This window comes from Dama dama, chromosome 24 (assembly GCF_033118175.1).
Source record: "Dama dama isolate Ldn47 chromosome 24, ASM3311817v1, whole genome shotgun sequence".
In the NCBI taxonomy this organism is placed as follows: domain Eukaryota; kingdom Metazoa; phylum Chordata; class Mammalia; order Artiodactyla; family Cervidae; genus Dama; species Dama dama.
This window is the reverse complement of record NC_083704.1, coordinates 55,140,113-55,158,555: the sequence shown is the minus strand read 5'-3', so window position 1 is coordinate 55,158,555 and position 18,443 is coordinate 55,140,113. Positions and strand designations below refer to the sequence as shown.

At 57.8% G+C, this 18,443-nt stretch overlaps 2 protein-coding genes and 1 long non-coding RNA gene across 8 annotated transcripts in view; 2 read left to right on the top strand and 1 right to left on the bottom strand.

Moving 5' to 3' along the window:
• ARIH2 (ariadne RBR E3 ubiquitin protein ligase 2) overlaps positions 1-3,229 on the top strand; it is a 38,306-nt gene extending 35,077 nt beyond the window's left edge. For 2 of the 3 annotated variants that reach the window (XM_061128658.1, XM_061128661.1), the window contains 2 exons: positions 615-698; positions 919-3,229. In XM_061128658.1, the coding sequence (XP_060984641.1) occupies positions 615-698; positions 919-990 (156 nt within the window). In that variant the 3' untranslated portion in view covers positions 991-3,229. Of the gene's footprint in view, positions 1-558; positions 699-918 lie in introns of all 3 variants that reach the window. The other variant, XM_061128659.1, reaches the window with a different exon arrangement.
• On the bottom strand, positions 126-4,339 carry LOC133045963 (uncharacterized). Of its 4 annotated transcripts, none has more exons than XR_009690378.1 (2): positions 4,217-4,339; positions 126-3,094 (listed from the first exon to the last, which is right to left on the bottom strand). It is a non-coding gene; the product is annotated as an uncharacterized LOC133045963 (long non-coding RNA). The 4 variants fall into 4 exon arrangements; XR_009690379.1 differs by having other exon boundaries at positions 4,138-4,313; XR_009690377.1 differs by lacking the exon at positions 4,217-4,339 and adding an exon at positions 3,904-4,129.
• Positions 4,340-4,401: 62 nt separating this feature from the next.
• Positions 4,402-18,410, top strand: P4HTM (prolyl 4-hydroxylase, transmembrane). Its single transcript, XM_061127776.1, has 9 exons — positions 4,402-4,734; positions 4,913-4,994; positions 13,003-13,193; positions 13,988-14,084; positions 15,431-15,593; positions 16,130-16,315; positions 17,040-17,130; positions 17,339-17,462; positions 17,986-18,410. Exons 1-9 carry the CDS (start codon positions 4,402-4,404, stop codon positions 18,204-18,206), a joined length of 1,488 nt encoding a protein of 495 aa, XP_060983759.1. The 3' UTR covers positions 18,207-18,410.
• Positions 18,411-18,443: the final 33 nt, after the last annotated feature.

Sequence of the window (18,443 nt, the reverse complement as noted above, 5' to 3'; positions counted from 1 at the left end):
TATAATCATGGTTATATATATATGACATTTTTTGTTACAACAGTTTTTGCAGCTGTCATTATTCACCAGGCTGGAAAATGCCATTTTTTAATAGTTGCATAGATGTCTCATTATATGGTCGTACCATCATTTGAGGTGTTTATTCTTTCTGTTTTTCACTATCACAAATAAGACATTGGGAAACCTCTTTGTGCAAGAGGTGTATACTTGCTAAGTCAAATGGTTTGAAAATTTTGAAGACTCTTGATTTTCAGAAGGGCTGGAAAAAAACAAAGTATTCAGTGAGCGCAGAGTCTGTGAATGTCCACTTTGACTTATTTTTGCAGCAGCCATTTCCCCGTATGTCGGGAGCACTCTCCTCTGTGGCTTCAGTCCTTCCCCTTTCTCTGGGGGTGGAGGGCGAGTGCAGCCTGGCCACGTGGCTGTCCTCCACAGGCAGCCATTGGGCCGGCCTCTGGCTCTGGGTGCAGGAAGTAGGACTGCCCTCTGAGGACAGCACCCGGGCTGTCTGGAGCTCCTGCGAGCCTGAGGTGCTGCCTCTGCCCCTCCCGTCTGCAGGCCCTGCCCTGGCTACCGTCCCCACTCCTTTTGACCTTCCTGCTCTACCCATACAGTTTGAATACCAGCAGGCTCAGCTGGAGGCTGAGATTGAAAACCTGTCATGGAAGGTGGAGCGGGCGGACAGCTATGACAGAGGGGTAAGTGACTGCTGTCCTCTAGGACCCTCTGGCAGGCAAGGGAGAGCTGGTGTGGTGATCGGTCCCATGGTGGCTGGCCTAGGGGCTAGAGGCTGCCGCTGAGAAGGGTGGGGAGGGCCGTGCTTTTGACTCCTCGGAGCCCGTGGCAGGGGGCGGCTTCAGCTAGCCCATCCTCACAGGGCTGGGCCATGCAAGCCTGTGTCTTGCTTCCCTGGTGCAGGACTTAGAGAACCAGATGCACATAGCAGAGCAGCGGAGGAGAACGCTGCTGAAGGACTTCCATGACACCTAGGCTGGGACTCGGGCGCGCCGGCTGAGGACGATGTGGCTGCGAGGTCTCCCGGCTGCCGTGCTGCATGCTGCAGGCTCCCTGCCTCTCATCACCCCAGGCAACAGCCAGGACCCCACTCCTGAGAGACACTGGCCACACACCTCTTAGTCGATTTCTGGTTGTTGTTTTTTTCTCCCCCCTCCTCTTTTTGCTTTTTGTTTCCACCAGGGTAGAGGCCCCGTTGAATTGGCCTCTTCTCAGGACCGTCAGTTCCCCCTGGATAGTTGCTGGGAGGGAAGGAAAGTTTTTTCTGAATGACTATTAATAGTATTAGATCATTACAACTTATGTAATTTTCAAAGGCTGTACAATTATACAAAAAAAACAAACAAAACCAGGGGGCAAACAAACCATAGAATGACACAGAACCCTTTTTAAAAATAAACTGGCATTGGAGTGTTTTACCCTCTAGCTATTTTACTTAGAACGTAATATACACTGTCCGCCCCCCCTTGCCTCAGGATGTCTGCTGCACAAGGGCCCCAGGTGGTACTTGCTTTCCAGATTCACACGCCTTTGGCCACAGCTGGAGCCCCAAGTAAAGAGCATGGGTGGTGGGAAATGGGGTTGGCCTGTGTAACACCGTGGTGTGCAGAGAATCACGCCGTGCCTCCTGCCTGGTCCTTGTAGACCCTTCTGTGATCAGGGGTACTGCCTCACCTTGGCAGTTAGAAGACAATACAGAACAGAATCTTGCCCCCGGGTATCATCATGTCCAGTGGCACTGCGTGTCTGTGGACTCATTTATCTTGAAAGTGAGCTTTACCAGGGCCTGGCCACTCAGGCTAGAGCCCACAGCAGAGCGCATGGATGAGCTGTGGCCCTCCAGCACAGGGGACATGAGTTCAGCACAGTTTTCGTTTCCTGAAGAGAGAGATCCACTTTTAAAGGGAATCATTCCCCCAAAGACTTGTTTTACCTCGGCCCCTTCTTTTGTGCCAGTGTTCCCATGGAGGGACTCCAACCAGGTTCACACACAGCCATACCTGACGCTGGCCTGCTGCGCTCTCCTCTGGTGAATGTCAAGGTCAGAGTTCAGCAGAGCCCTCCCTAGGGCTCTGGTCTGCCTGGCTCAGGGGCTGTGTCTGCACAAATTGTTTTCATGTTAACCTGGAGCGATTGTCTCCATGACGTGCTCTGGGGGTGGGGTGTGCTCCCCCTCGCCTGGTTTCCAGTGTTGGAGGGCAACACCTCTGGGGTCTGGAGTCTGAGGCTGGTCAAGGGGTTCCTAATTGGTGGTCCCTGCTCCTGTTCCAGGAGGCTGGCCAAGGAAAAGGCCAGTCTTTTCACAGTGCAAAGGAACAAGCAGTTTGCATGGTATCCTACTTGTCCTGAACCTGGTCCTGTGGGCCTCTCCCGGGGTTCCTGCGGCTCTTGTTCAGGGCCTCCTTGACCTCCCGGAAGAGTTGCTTGGAAATCTGTGAATAAATATTGTGTTGGAAATTCTTTGATAGTCCAACATTTTCACCTCAGTCAGTAATTCCCCCAGGTACCATGTTAGTTGCAAACTGAATCTCTCAGAAGACAGAGGACAGTTGTAACTCTTGGGGTCACGGGGTCCATGGTTGGCTGCAGGCCCTGTTTCTCCCCAGTCAGGTTTTGCCTCTTCCTGTCATCTCCTGCAAGGAAGGGACCATGGGGTGGAATGAGAGGACAAGTTAGTATAACAGACGAACCCAGAATTGCACAGCGCTGAGCCACCCGAAGGAGAGTGTCCACCTAGAGGTGGGGTATGACCGCTTCGTTGGCACATGGAAGATCCCAGTGTCTGGAATGTTCACCTCTCCATTGAGTCCCTGGGGTGTCACCGCCATGGCAGCAGCAGGACCCGAGTTGCCGCTCTGTTCCTTAAATCCCACCCCGCGCACTGTCTGGACTGTATAACTGCTACACAGTGTACTTGCAGCCAGCTGTGACCCCCAGCCACCGAAGCGGCAAGAGGTTCTGCGCCCAGACCGCAGCCTGCAGCCCTTGACCGGTGGAAAACTTCCTTCTGTGCCCCAAGTGGCTGTCTCTTGCTAACATCATCAGGAACATGGAAAAGTTCATGCAGAATGTTTCTGCCCTGCAAAGGAAGGCACAGTGTTTTCACAAATTTACCATATATCTTTGTTTTCTTCAAAGAAAAAGTTGAGGCAATGTCATCTGCTCAAAGTTGAGTGGTTTATTAAAAATAAACTGAAAGTTTCTGATTATAAAAGTGCGTGTGGCATCTAGAACTTATTTTGTTGGACAGTGGTTTCTCTAGTATCCTAAGGAGATTGACAAGATAGTCCCTAAGGGTGACTTGACTGACTGACTGGATGAAGCCATGTACGGGACAGTGATGAAACCTGCCATTGTGTATAGAATCGTGAAGAGGAGAAGGTGGGCCTGCCCCACTGAGAAGACCAGGAAACGTACACTTTTCTTTTCTGAGAGGAAGTTGAAGGGGGAGGGGAGCCTTAACAGGGTAAGAAGAAACCACCTGTGGGGACAGTGTGAATGTTGTTGCTCTTGTCTGCATGTCTTGGTGAGGGGGCGGGGCGGGATGTGGAGCAGAGCACGAAAAAAAAAAAAAGACCAAGCTTTGGTATGTCCTCTCACCTCCATATTTGGGCATAAGCTGAGTTTAACTTGCTTCCAAGACGTTTAAGACTCATTTATGGAAAAGTCCTTTTCTCCCTTTTCGAATATGGCAGCGGTGAGGCAAGGAGTGTTCCCTGTGCACCCGCTGCGTTCCTGCAAGTTACTGTTAAGGGTGCCAAGGGTTCCTCCAGGAAGCCCTCTGGTGCCGCTCCAGACCGGGTCCCCTGGTCTATGGGTCCCCGCACAACAGGCACTTGCTTCCTAAGACCTGACTCCTGCAGACCGCCCTGGGAGGCTCACACCTACCGCAGAGTAGAACTTCAAGGCGCTCTTGACCTGCACTGGCGAGCGTCAGTGCCGCCATGGGTCCCACACCATCGCTGGCGCAGTCATCGGCCTCCAACCCGCCGCAGTACTAAGTCATATTTTGGCCCAGCCTCCTTGTTGCCACCCCACTCCGGGAACGAGAAAATGCAGACCATACTTTCCCCGGAAGAGGGAAGTGCGTTTTAAAAAGGAGAAAACTGCCACTGGGGTTACCTGTACCAGTGCATCTACGTTTGTGGGGGGCGCGGCTTCTGCCCTGGGGAGTGTGCATCTCTGCCGGACAATAACCCACCTCAGGAAAGAGACACTTCAGTGTGGGTCGGGGTCCAAGGCCGGGAGATCTCGAGTGCGGCGCGGGCGCGGCACCCTCTCCCGGCGACCGCGGCGCGCGCGGGCTCCGCGGCCGTTGTCCTGGCGACGGTGCGGCGCGTGCGACCCCGCGGCCCCTCCCCTGGGTGCGCGCGCAGCCTGGGCGCCATGGCGGCGGCGGCGGCGGGCCCGCGGCCTGAAGCGGCGAGTCCGCAGCGGCCGCCACGGCATCACGACCCGGCCGAGGCTGCGGCGGGGCTGGGCGACCGCGAGGACGCGCCGGTCCGGCCGCTGTGCAAGCCCCGCGGCATCTGCTCGCGCGCCTACTTCCTGGTGCTGATGGTGTTCGTGCACCTCTACCTGGGCAACGTGCTGGCGCTGCTGCTCTTCGTTCACTACAGCAACGGCGGCGACAGCAGCGCCCCCGGGCCGCAGCGCCGCGCCCAGGGCCCCGGGCCCGCGCCCACCTTGGCTCCCCTCACCCGGCTGGAGGGCATCAAGGTGAGGCCCTGCACCACCAAGCCCCAGGCGGCCGGCGCTCTTGCCGCGGCTCCACGCTGCTCCGTGCGCTGCCCCCGTCCCGCAGCGCGCACCCCCTCACTCGCCCGCCGCCGCGACCCGGGCCCAGGCGCCTCTTCCCTCCTCCTCCCTAGCTGCCTGCTGTGCCGCTTTCCCTTAGGTGGGGCATGAGCGCAAGATCCAGCTGGTCGCCGACAGAGATCACTTCATCCGAACCCTCAGCCTCAAGCCGCTGCTCTTCGGTAAGTTCGCCGGGCGCCCCCCGGGAAGGGCCAGGGGCTGCGATTCGGTGGCTGCCTTCAGGCTCCTTTGACCACGTGACTTCTGTTTTGAAAATGGCTCCTTCAAAGTAGCCCTGTCTTTTCCACCCAGAGGTTGACCCCAAGTGAGGCACCCGCCCCCACCTCCAAAATAGGGTGACGGGGTGACCTTTCCTTCTGTGACTTCTACTTTCTGCAGCTAATCCTTCCATCACAGGTCTGGGCCATGTGACCTAGAAGCTAGTGCCTATAAACCTTTCACTGAAGCTCTTTGGACGCTCTCCTCTCCGCAGTGGTTAATTCTGTCACATTCTGGAATGGGGGAAGGGTCGGAGAGACTGGATAACCAGGTCCTAGCTGATATGAGGAGGGAATTCCACTCCCAAAGTGGGCCCTCTGGTCTGATAAGAAGCAGGCTGTCCAAATGTGAATAAGCTGGTGCCCCCAAAACCAGCCTTTGCTTTCTGCGCTCTGGGATTCTTCTTAGGATGACGTTTTGTGTTCGGCCATTACAGTAGGCAGAGCCTTCCAGGGTGGCCTCACTGGGAACCGGCACCATAGCTCACATTTTCTGAGCTCTTGTTATGTGCTAGACTTCATGTGATCGTTTGGCTTAATTCTCACATCCCCTGTGAGGTGGGTGGAGGCCCCACTGTCTGGCTAGTGGGGGTGAAAGTGAGGCACGGCCAGCCCCGCTTGCTTGCAGGCTCACACAGCCAGACCAGGGCGAGGCTGGGATTCAGATGAGGCAGGCTTCCCCCAGTGTCTGCACTGTCGAGCCAACATGCTAGTTGTGAAGACTCTGAAGTCCTTCAGAGTCTAGTAGTATCAACAAGATGGGGGTCCCCGGACCTATGACCTTACCCAGGATAGGTTTTCCCAGCCCCCATCCTGGGTCCCCAGCCTCAGTGACGCACTTGCCTGCAGACCAGGGGTGTTCCGGGCTCCTGGGGAACGGAGTGGGTGAGGGGCTGTCGGGGGAGGGGGCCTGGGGCCTGAAGCAGAGCGTCTGAGCACCGCTGTTACCCCTGGGGCAGAAGGCACTGATTGGGGATTATCCCTAGACCTGTGAGAATGATTTCACACGCACGCTATTTGAGAGGAAGTAGGTTAGGATGTCGGAGAAGGCACTGGCGACCCACTCCAGTACTCTTGCCTGGAAAATCCCATGGACGGAGGAGCCTGGTAGGCTGCAGCGCATGGGGTCTCTAAGAGTCGGACACGACTGAGCAACCTAACTTTCACTTTTCACTTTCATGCATTGGAGAAGGAAATGGCAACTCCAGTACTCTTGCCTGGAAAATCCCAGGGATGGGGAAGCCTGGTAGGCTGCCGTCTATGGGGTCGCATGTACAGAGTTGGACACGACTGACATGACTTAGCAGCCACAGCAGGTTAGGATATGAGTCCTATGGTGGGAGGGGATCTCAAAGATTGTTATTGTACAACGCTCAAGTCTGTGCAAAGCACTAGTTGAGCTGCTGGGAACACAGCATTGGACAAAATAGGAAAACAAAAAGAAGACCTGAAGCTGACATTCCAGTGAGACTAAACAAACACACTTGCTGTGTGTCAGATGGTGCTAAGTGATCACAGACAAGTAAGGCAGAATTTCAGCTGGGGTTGAAACTCTGAGTATGGTGGCCAGGGTGGGCCTTCCTGAGAAAGATATTTGAGCAAAGACCCGCAGGAGCTGTGAAGTGAAGTTGTCAAGGAGCAAGTGATCCAGGCAAAGGGAACAGCTCTCCCCATTACTACTACACTGCCGCGAGACAGACGCGATGAGCTGGGTGTGCTTTCTTCTCTCATCCGCCTTTGTTGGACCCATATATGCTTAATTCAGACATAGGTTAGGTTAAGTGAACCATGAGACATAACCCCTAACCCCCTAACAAAGTTGCGTCCAAGTCTTACAAAGCCGAGAGCAAAAATCCCAGACCTGAAGTCACCAAAAGTACATGACAAGAAGCAGAAGAGATTTGACCAGAGGTAAACTGATTCTGGTTAAGCCGTCAAGTGATGCTGCAGACACATTACAAAGGGCATGATTAGGAGAATCGGGCAGTTGCAGCAAAACCTTCCTGCTTCTGGTCCTCGTGTCCTCCAAATCTCCTACCCTACCTCTCAGTGTGGGTGAAAGATGCCCTACATTTTACCCAGGAAGTCTTGGGGCTTTCTGCTTGGTGAAACGAGGCGAGAAGAATGAAGAAGAGATCTGTGATCCGTTGATTATAAGAAGTCCAGTTGCGAGACAGGCCAGTTACAGGGGAGAGGGTGTCCAAGGAGGGGCGGTACCTGAACGCAGTGTTGGATGAACCCAAAGAAGGAAGCCTCACCCCAAGAAGGCGCAGTGTCTGTTTTCTGGGCCTGTCTGTCCATCCATTTGCTGTTGCCCTAAAGAGGCAGGCAGGGCCCAAGGAGAATGGGCCTGCTGTGGCTTCTGCTACCTGTGACCCACCATCAGGGACCCAAGACGCTCGGGCTCAAGGGGTAGGTGTTCAGGGTGTAAACAGGGGCAAGGGGACTGGGTTTTACCCAGGGTGCCTCCACCTCTGTGGAACATTTCCTGTTTCCCACCTCTGTTCCTGGAGACATTTAGCAAATGGGACCTGGGCCACAGAAGGCCCACTCTGACTTCCTGGCAGATGCCTGCTTGACTGGGATGTGAAGGCATTTCCCAAGGGTTTAGACTGTTGTCCTGTTGGGTTCATTCAGAAGGGACGCATTCCAGTTCCGAGTCACCATCAACTTCTCTGCTTTTTCTCACGTGGCTTACTTCTCCCTCCGCCTCTCACTCATTCTGTATTTGAACAGCAGATCAGATCTGCTCCCTTCCTTAAAATCCTCCACGAGGCCCTCACCTCTCATCTCCCGCCACCCCTCCTTCCCTCACTGTCTGTCGATCCTCAGACTCTGAGCTCACTGCTGCCTTGGCGCCCTTGTATGCTCTGTTCCCACCACCGGCAGGCTCAGACTTGGTTCTCATGGAGGGTGCCTTCACCCCCATCAGGCCGCTGCTCAGGCCTCCCCATCCTCAGGGACCTCTCTCTACGTCAGAATGGCCTTAAGAGGTTTCCAGTCTCTCTGTTGCATCAGCCTGCTTGGTCTAATTGTGTCTGCCCCTAAAGGTGAGCTCCACGCATTGGGGGGCCTGGTTGGATTTGCTGTGTGTCCAGCGGCCGGAGTCTGCGGCTGACGGTTACAGGTCAGCTGGGGAGCGTCACTGGGCACCTCAGTCTCTCTGCACAGAGTGGCCGCCGCCCCCACCCTGGGGAGGGGCCTGCTGATTCGGCACCCTCTTCGAGAGCAGCAGGGGGCACTTCCAGTGGGCCAACCAGAGCTTCACTCCACTTTCTTAACCATGTAAGGTAAATGAGTCATTGACAGCAGCTGACAAAGCACTGCGTTTTAAAACCATGGCCTCTTTATTGTAGGATTTCCAGACATATCCTTTTTTCAGCTTAAAAAAACAATTCAGCAGCTACTTAAGACCCCTGTGTTCTCTTGACAAGACACTGGAAGCGCAGAATTAGAGAAAGAACTTTAGTAAGTGCATATGAGTTCAGGTTAGTGAGCAGCTTAACACAGTTTTCCGCATGGACCCCCCACCCCTACGCCCACCCCCACCCGCACCCCTCCTCTGCGTGTCCCACAGGCCTGTTGCTTGGCCAGAACTGTGGACTTGGTAAAGCTCAGGAAGATATAACTGAGTCTACCTGGGGCTTGACAAGCAGCATCGTGCCCGGGTGAGTGTCTCCCGGGGCTTCGCGCCTGCCCTCAGTCTCAGCGTGGGGTGCTGGGGCTTGTGGCAGTAGCAGGGGTCAGCCAGGCTGGCATCAGAGGGCTGGGAGATGCAGAAAGTCAGTTGTGCCTGCCCGGCACACGCAGCTGACTGCCTTTTACCAGGCAGAAGACTGCTGGTTCAGGAAGGGGCCCCTCACTATGACCACGGAAGTGGACTTCTGCCCTGCTCCTGCTGGTCTGGGCAAGCTTGGAGTGTCTCTGGACCCTGGTCTGCACATATCCACGGAGGGCAGCAGCAAGAGGGGGTCTGTGTGTCCAGGGGAGCACATGGTTTGCGGGGCCCCTGCACAGGCTCTGGCTGTCACATCCCAGGCCCTCCCCACCTGGGTTGCCTCTGTTCTGGGCACTGATTATGCTGCCACGAGCACACGGCCAGCCATAGATTGCGGTGGCCCCCGCTCTAAGCACAGGCCGTGGTGACCGGCCGACGGTGACCCTGCACCTAGGTCCCAGCATGCCTTGCGCACAGGAGGCTGTGCAGGCATCTGGCATCCAGACGCAGCCAGCATCACAGACCAGGCGCCAGCTCCCCAGGGTGGGAGCACCTCTAGCTGGGAGTCTGAGGGTCTCGGGGACCACCCATTGCGCCGGGAGAGGCTGACCTTCACAGCTGGAGGGATCGGAGGGGCCAGGCAATGAGCATGGCATCACTGAATACCCCCTCCTCCCCTCCACCTGGTGAACTGCCCCCTCTTGTCTGATGCTCTGCTCTTGGGATCAGGGTTCTGGCGAAGGCCTGTCCTCCTGGATGTGGTTGTGTTTGCAATGCCCTGTACTTGGGAAGAGAGAACCAACTTCTTGGTTCTAAGCAGGCGCAACATTTGGGCATGCCCTGTTTCTTTTGTCTTAGTACCAGCCAGGCGCTATAATGAATGTACTTGAAAGGGGTTGGAAGGGGTGCTGGACGCCAGGGGCTCACCAAAATTGCTAGTGTAGAGTCTGTCTAGGACCTCCTTGGACCAGCTGGGGTCCTGCAACCCGCAGTCCCTGCAGCCGGCACGTGGCACTGGAGGAAGGGGTTGAGGAGGGGAGCCTTCAGCAGAGGTTCCTCCCACTGTCCTCCCTTCTTTCCCACCAGAGAGATCCATTTACCTGATCCCGGGGAGTTGTGATTTGAAAGGGTGGATAGCAGCCCCTGGGGCTGAGCAAGGGTGAGACCAGCTGAGAGAAGCAATGCAGAGACTCGGGTGGGTGGCTCGGGTGGGAGCCGTTGGAGATGGCAGGCACAGAGGCTGTGGCTGGCAGGGAAGCGTCCGCAGGGCAGGATGGCTGGCCGGGGGTGGCCGTGGCAGGCCATAATGGGCATGCAGCTGGCTGCGGCATGAGTGCATGAACCTGCGGGGCAGGGGCAGTGGGTACTCAGGACCCGGTTCCTGGATTCCAGGTTAAGGCCTCTGGGGGCTCCTGGCTGGAGGCCCAGCCAGACGCTCCATGGTTGCTGGGCAACGACACCCTGGTAACTTAGCAACAGCCCTGCAGCTGGCCTTGCTCCTTTGCTTGCTGAAGTCGTAGCCCTCAGCCCCGTTTCTGCCCTCCCAGCCTCACCCCTCCCCTCGCCCAAGCTGCTTTCCACCTTTCCAGTGCACCCCCACCTCCAGCTCCAGTGGATGCCGAGTGCCTGGGAGAGGGGTGCGGGGGGGTGGGGGGACCAGCACTCTGGGCCTTCCCTCCTCACCTTGGAGGGAGAAAGCAGGGCCCTCCCTCTCGTCCTGAAAGGCCTGCAGGACCCTGCAGTTTCCAGCCAGGACTAGGGTTGGCAAAGAGCACAGGGGCCCCATCCTCAGGTTCTGAAAGAGCCCATTCTTGCTGCTGAGGCTGCACCCTGAGGCTCTAGGCAGGGCCCTGCTCTGCAGAGAAGAAACTGAGGGGGATGCTGTTCCCAGGATAGGTGAGGCTGGGGAAGGGGAGTCAGTCCTGCAGTCTCGGGACTCTGCGAGAGAAAAAGCCACCAGGTGAGCCCTGGCTCTGTCTCTTGGCAGGATCCTGTGGGCAGAGTTTGCACATCTTCCTGGAGAGGGTGGTCAGCCCCGCAGCCTAAAGCAGCCCGCTCACTGGCCCGGCCTCACCATTCAAGAGCCCTTGTTGATTTGTGGGTCCAGACCAAGGGTGCTCACCAGGGATAGTCCCCTGCCCATGTGTCCTCTGTCCTCTGGGCCTCTGCTCCTCTCTGCCGGCAACACCCTGACCAAACAGTCCTTCCTCTCCCTGTCCGCCCCTGGCACTGGTAGGCACACGGCAGTAAGTAGTGAAGAGCTACCAGAGCTGGCCCCCGCTGGGGAGATGCCCCCCACCCTTACCTGGAAGCCCCTGCTCCACCTGTCGAGGCAAAGCGGGGCAAAGATGAGGCAAGAAGAGGCATGTGTCAGGGTGGCACCCCCTGACCAGCAGGGGCAACCGGCTGACTGATTGCTGGACAGCCTCGGCTGCCGTGTCATGGTCCAGCAAGCTGGGTACCCCGCATCTCTGTGTAGCCAGTGCCCTGGCACAGCACCATGGCTTGAGGAAAGGGCATGCGGAATGTAGGGCCCCAGAGAGCCCCTGCCCCGCCATCACCACACAGCGTCACTGGTGCCACCGGCAGCTACAGCCCTCGATCCATCACCCGCTTTCTCTCGGTCTCGGTGGACTGAGGTTGGGAACTTCATAGTGCTATACCCACCCCCCAGGAGCCAGTGTTTGCCCAGCTCCCATGAGCTTAGACCCACCTGGTTAGGCCCTGTGTGCTGGCCTGAACTGTTTGATTTGATTAGCACGTGGCAGGGGCTGTAGAGAGGGGCATCTCCTTTGGGCCTGTGAATTCCTGGCACCTAATAAACTGAAGAAACCTGGGCTTGTGTTTTCTTTCTCTGGTTTACTTTTCTTGCTCGTTTGTGTTTTAAAGCCATCGGGAGGTGACTGTGGATTAGCAGTGTGGTCTAACCCATTGTCCCGCAGCGCTGCCCCGCAGTGCGTGGCTCATACCCTTTCCGGGTTCGCCAGGTTGAGAGGATCAAGCCGGCCAAGGGCGAGGGCTTGTATCCTGTCCTCGGTGTTGCTGGCTCTGGGTCCCCTACCCGTGGAAGCAGAATCGGGCTGTGAGCCTGGGTTTTGCAGGACAGCAGCCTGTGTCGCCCTGGCCAAGTCGCCATTGTCTCTGTTCTTGGGGCTTCTCTGGAGGAGGAAGGGTGAATTCATGGGGCCTGGTTTTCTAGGACGAGGATACAGGTTACAGAGCTGATGATGTGCTTAGGACAGGAAATAGTCTGTGCTCCCTGAGTGTGATCTGCCGTGATTACTATTCAAAACGGCTCCAATCCTGGCTGAGTGGCTGGGCTTTCCATCCCCTTGGCAACAACTGGAACTTTATGCTGAGAGAAAAGCCAGAGGAGTGGCAGGAGTTCTCAGGGGTCGCAGTGGTGGCCCAGCTCTTTCTCCAGTTTGTTCCTAGGTGGGCCTCTTGTGACCTGTCCAAGGAAGGCGTTTCTCCCAGGAACGAGAGAATGAAGCGGGGCCCAGGCTCCAGCACCTGGAAGTGCTGGGATGTGGGCTTACCAGATGTGAGGTTTTCGATCCAGGCGCCACTGAGCTGCTTGTGCCGCTGGGGTGGGGGCACCCAGACACTGGAGCCAGGGTCCCGGCCTGCGTGGCCTTTACTCGGGCTTACAGGCATGGAAGGAGGCGTTCAGTACACGTTTGTTCCCAAAGCAGAGAACACCGGGGCATCTTCTCAGAGCATCTGCCAAAACCCCGAGTGACTCCCACTGAGCTCCCAGCACTGGGTGGATGACCAGCACCCCGTGTTCAGGAGAGTGGGGCGGGGTGGGGGGTGGCAAGGCCGAGAGCACCGGACGTATTCACTTTGAACACTGCTGGAAAGCAGCAGTGAAAGCGTAAACCTGCCAACATCCTCTCCCCCGCTTGAGGAGTGGAGGTCCGCCCTCCAGCCCTCAGATCCACCCTGGAGCCTGTGGGCCCACCCCCGGTGTAGCTCTGGCTCCCCTCCCAGGACTCCCCTGAAAAACCTGCACTCTCAGCGTCCAAGACAGAGGTCCCCACGCTGGCCAGCCTTTGCAGGACAACTCGACCAGAACAGATGTAAAGGGGTGTGTAAGGTCCTCCTGGCTGAGTGACCGGCAGGGGACGGGACCCAGCCCGGGCACCCTGCGGACCGGAAGGCCCTTGGCCTTACCCCCTCCTCTCCTGGCAGAGATCCCTGGCTTCCTGAGCGACGAGGAGTGCCGGCTCGTCATCCACCTGGCGCAGATGAAGGGGCTGCAGCGCAGCCAGATCCTGCCTACCGAGGAGTACGAGGAAGCGATGGGCACAATGCAGATCAGCCCGCTGGACCTCTTCCAGCTGCTGGATCAGAACCACGATGGCCGCCTGCAGCTGCGTGAGGTGGGGGGCCTGGAGGAGCCCCCCCACCCCCAGGGTGGGAGCGCCCCTGACTCGTTTTTCCAGTGGCCCAGTCACATGTGCTGCTCCACCCTGGCTGCAAGAGTCTGATGCCACCTCACCTTGGGCATGAGCAGGGCCAGGGTCCTCCTTCCTTCCCAGAGGGCCGCTCTCTGCCCTGGGAACCCCGGAGGACGGCAGGGGCGTCTACTGGGGGCGATGGCACTTCCTGACACAGTGCTCTGGGTGCCATGCTGTATGCGCGCTGGTTTCCTTGCCACCATTGCTGGGAGCCCCACAGGATTCATGGTTGATGGGGTGGCAGCTTTGAGGAAGCCAGACGTCTGTGTGCCTCTCTGCGTGCCCCTCACACCCAGGCTTCTGAGAGAGGTCTTGGTGGGGTGTGGGCTCCCTTGCCTATACAGGGCGTCTCCCGGAGCCTGATTTTCCTAAGGGGCCAGTGGGCAGTCATCTCCCTACTGTGCCTCTTCCCTCTTCGTACCAGGCCCTGGCCTCGCCCACCTCACCTGGGGTGTGCGGGTGGGATGCCGGCCTGGCCTCCCCTTTGCCTCCAATAAGCCAACATTGCTCCGGGTGGAGCCACAGCTCCCCCAGGGCTGAGGATGCTCGTGGCCCTCAGGTGTCTGCACTGGGAGCCCGGGCCCTGGCCTTCATCCTCACCCACGTCCTGTCACCTGAACCCTCAGCCCTCCAGAAGGGACAGGGCAGCTGTGTGTGCCCTGGCGACCCTCCGTCACCGGAGCCAGCCCCCTGAGGCACCGTCTTGTGCTGTGTAGGTCCTGGCCCAGAACCGCCTGGGGAATGGACGGTGGATGACTCCAGAGAACATTCAGGAGATATACTCTGCCATCAAGGCTGACCCTGACGGGGATGGTGAGCTCACATCTCGTCACCGTTGTGTCCCAGAGCCTCCTCCTGACCCCAGCCAGGTGGCCCCTAGGTCCAGCTTCTAGAGTAGCCGGAGGTGAGGAGCCAGCCATGCCCTTATCCCGGAAAGAGGCAGGAGCTAGACCCGCCCGCTCCCCCTTGGTGGCAGTCCAGAGGGCACCCTCTTGGCCTCATCGGGCAGCATGTGGGGTTGAGGAGGTATGGCTGCTCGCTGGCAGAGGGCAGAGCGGTGGAGCGGGAGTGAAGGAACAATGAGGTCAGCTTGGCATCTGCTTATCCTGCCAGCTGACTGGTCTAACCAGGGTCCCCCTTGCCTGCCTCTTGCCTACCTGGAGTCCTCTAACTGCTGGGGGTGGGTGTGGGCAGGAGAGCTGTCCTGGAAGCACCCTCCCCTTTGGTAATAACCCCCAGGAAGTGTCTCAGGTGTAGTCATTTCCTTCATGCCCAAGTTCTGCACCAGTTGAGGAAACAGGACTTGGAAGGATGACCTTATGGTTGGTGAACCCCAAGTGAAGAATCTGGCCCAGACCTGTGCCTGGAGAGGCAGCAGGCTGCTCCCACCCCTGTGTGCAGAGCTAGTGACATACTCACAGCCCTCGAGTGCCCCCACCCTGAGAGAAGTCCTAGCCAAAGCATGGGAGTGTGTTCATTGGGGTCAACCAGGGTAACTTGTAGCAAAGACACCAAGCCACTCTTCCAGAACCCCAAGAAGGTACAGCCCAGCTTTATGGGTTAAGCAGGAACAGAGGAGAGTGTTCTCATTAGGGAGAGCGGCCTGGTTGTCTCTGCTGAGGGAGACTGTCTGGCAGGCAGGACTGGCCCCAGGGTGTTCCACCCAGGATGAGACCTAAGGTCATGAGAGAACTCCTGGGGACCGGTTCCAGCTTACATCCTCCAGTGTGGAAGGCCTGGGACAAAACCCAGCACTGAACACTCTCTTTCTTCACCCTCTACAGGACCGGAGGGCGGCCACCATGCTCTACAGAGCCAGGCTGGAGGGCCGAGGGCAGTCCTTGACCTGGGGTCTTGGCCATATGGCCTAAGCTTCCTATGGAGAGCCCGCTCTGGCCAATCTGACAGGGGTTGGGCTTCATCCTTTTGGGGGCCAAATCAGGGCTTAAACTGAGGACACAAACTTCTCTGGGTCTTCCTGTAGGGCCTGATGTGACAGAAGCCAACTTCATCTGACCCGAGTCCAGGTTGGGGGACAGGTGCACATGGCCCCCCAGTGCCTGAGGCCAGGGGTAGGTAGGAAGGTGCAGCCTCCCCACTCTGCCCTCCCCACACGGGCGTGGTGGGCATTGATTGGGGGGGGGGGGTGCCCTGTGCAGGAGTGCTGAGTCTGCAGGAGTTCTCCAACATGGACCTTCGCGACTTCCACAAGTACATGAGGAGCCACAAGGCGGAGTCCAGCCAGCTGGTGCGGAACAGCTACCACACGTGGCTCTACCAGGGTGAAGGCGCCCACCACATCATGCGCGCCATCCGCCAGAGGTGAGCACCCGAGCCTGGCTCCCTGGTGTAGGGAGGAGACCACGCAGGCCGGCCTCCACAGAGGTTCTTGGCTGAGACCAAGAGAACAGAGCTCAGGACTGGAACTCATCAGGAGACAGGCAATTAACAAAGGCAAATTAGCCCTAACGGTGGACAAACAATATACATGTGTGATTAGCACTAGATTGAATGTTTGTTTTCTGCCAACTAGAGAAATGATCTCTTAACTCTGTCCACAGGACCCCCTGCCCCTGTGCAGCAAGGGGTTTTAGAGAAACAGCCTCCTTCCTGGAGGGAGTGTCTCCCTCCCTGCTTCCAGGCTTAATGGAAATCTCACCTTTCCCAGCCAGTGGATGTCTCTGGTTCATCAGGAGTCACCCCTTCCTGCTCTTACAGGGCCAGTCCAGGGTGGCTTAAGGAGCTCCCAGGGGAAACAGGGGCAGCACTCAGGGCGGGCTCTCGGCTCACCTGGCCAGCTCCTTCAGGGTGTCACCCCTGGTACGGGGCCGCCCAGCTGAAAGCCTGCTGCCCACCAGGGTGCTGCGCCTCACCCGCCTGTCGCCCGAGATTGTGGAGCTCAGCGAGCCGCTTCAGGTCGTGCGGTATGGCGAGGGAGGCCACTACCATGCCCATGTGGACAGCGGGCCCGTGTACCCGGAGACCATCTGCTCCCACACCAAGCTGGTAGCCAATGAGTCTGTACCCTTCGAGACCTCCTGCCGGCAAGTACTTCCACCTGGGGGTGGCTCCCAGACCCGGCACCCCCCTGACACCAGCACAGCCCTGCCCTGTGAGCATGCCCCTTGGTATGGGGCCAGCAGAATGCTGGGCATCCTGCTTGAGAATTCCCCCCACCACATGTCTCCCCCCAGGGTGTTTACCAAGGGGCCCAAAAGGGGTGGTCATCTGGTCTCAGTGGCCAGACTGAGGTACCCACAGACACTACAACTCGCCCCAGAGTCCTCAGGAAGGGGCAAGACTGGACCCCTGATTCTTTCCGCTCCCCCTCCCCAGGTTAATCCTTCCTGCACTGCTGGAGACCTCAGCTTCTCCCCTTGAAGCTGCATCCCCCTCCCCTACCAAGGCATGGTGGCAGGTCCTCCCTCTTCATGCTCTGGCTCAGCCCCTTCTAGCCGCAGCCAGCTGTCTGCATCATTCTGATGCTGCTGCTAGCTCAACTTTCCCAGCAGGCCCTCAGGCACGGTCATGTAGTTTAGCTAAGTGCACACACTTGTGATCTCGGCCACACCAAAACACGGTGACACACAAAAACTGGGTTCGTGAGAAGTATGGGCTAGGGACATTTGGTACAGACCTGCCCTGATGTCACTGATCCCAGCCTGCCCCTCTGGCCCCTGGGAATCTGGGCAGCTTATCCTGCCCACAGTTAAGCCCCTGGGAGCATCCACAGCCGGGGACCTGCTCAACAGCCCCCCTCCCTTACAGCTACATGACAGTGCTGTTTTATTTGAACAACGTCACCGGTGGGGGCGAGACTGTCTTCCCTGTAGCAGACAACAGAACCTATGATGAAATGGTAAGGGCCAGCGGGCTGTTCCTCTGGTGGGATGGCAGGGCCTTGGGCAAAAAAACGTAGTACATACGCTGCTAGACCTGGGATGAGGCCTCAACTATTCCCTGGGCACATCTGACTGGTTTCCCTTGAGCCACTTTGGCTGCCTGGCCTTGGGCTCCTGGCCATACAGTTCAGGTGGCTTGAAAACCCACCACTCTGCCACCCACAGAGTTTGATTCAAGATGATGTTGACCTCCGTGACACTCGGAGGCACTGTGACAAGGGGAACCTGCGTGTCAAGCCCCGCCAGGGCACAGCTGTCTTCTGGTACAACTACCTGCCTGATGGGCAAGGTGAGAACCTTGGCCAGGCCAGGGCTACCTGGAGGGAGCTGCCTGCCTTTACCCAGCCCTGATTGCTACCCTGGTGAGCTGGTTCTGGCAATCCCCTATCCCTCCATATGTTTTCTTTTTTTTTCTTTTTGCTCCTACTGCCTCCCAAAGACCATCCTCAGTGACTTCAGCAGGCTGCACCTGTGCAGCCTCCTGGGTTATCTGGAACCCTGTGATTCTTTGATGCCGCAGCTCACTGGGCTGAGGACACATGCCCCTTAGTAGCCCAGACTGGGAAGGGCTGTGGACAGGCCCTGCAGCAAGAAAGCTGATTTCAAAGGGGCAGTGGTGTTGATAAGGCATTCGTTGGGGAGAGATGCTGAGCCAAGGAGGCCTTGGGGCCAGATGTTTGCCACAAAAGGTGTGCACAGCTGGGCCCGCCCTTGCCACGCACTTGGGCAATAGGAGGCCAAGCTCAGGCCAGCCAGCCCAGCCTAGATTCCCTCTGGTCCCCTCCAGTCCTCACACCATCCTCCTCTCCTAGGCTGGGTGGGCGACGTGGACGACTACTCGCTGCACGGGGGCTGTCTGGTCACGCGCGGCACTAAGTGGATCGCCAACAACTGGATCAACGTGGACCCCAGCCGGGCGCGGCAGGCGCTATTCCAGCAGGAGATGGCGCGCCTGGCCCGCGAAGGTGGCGCCGACTCGCAACCGGAGTGGGCCCTGGACCGGGCCTACCGCGACACGCGCGTGGAACTCTGAGGGGTGACCATCCCAGTCCCCAGCCGCAGGTCACCCTAAGTCGGGGGTCCTGCCGTACCCCTGTCCAGCTGCAGGCTGAAGGCCTGGCCGATGTCTAGCCCCACCCCCGGCTCCTGCCGCGATTAGGGCACAGTCCCTACATCCAAGTTATTTATTGTGTACAGACCCGTGCTTCCCGGACAAATAAAACTACGCGGCGTCGGAGCTGCAGGCCGAGAGGCTAGGAGTAGGCTGTAG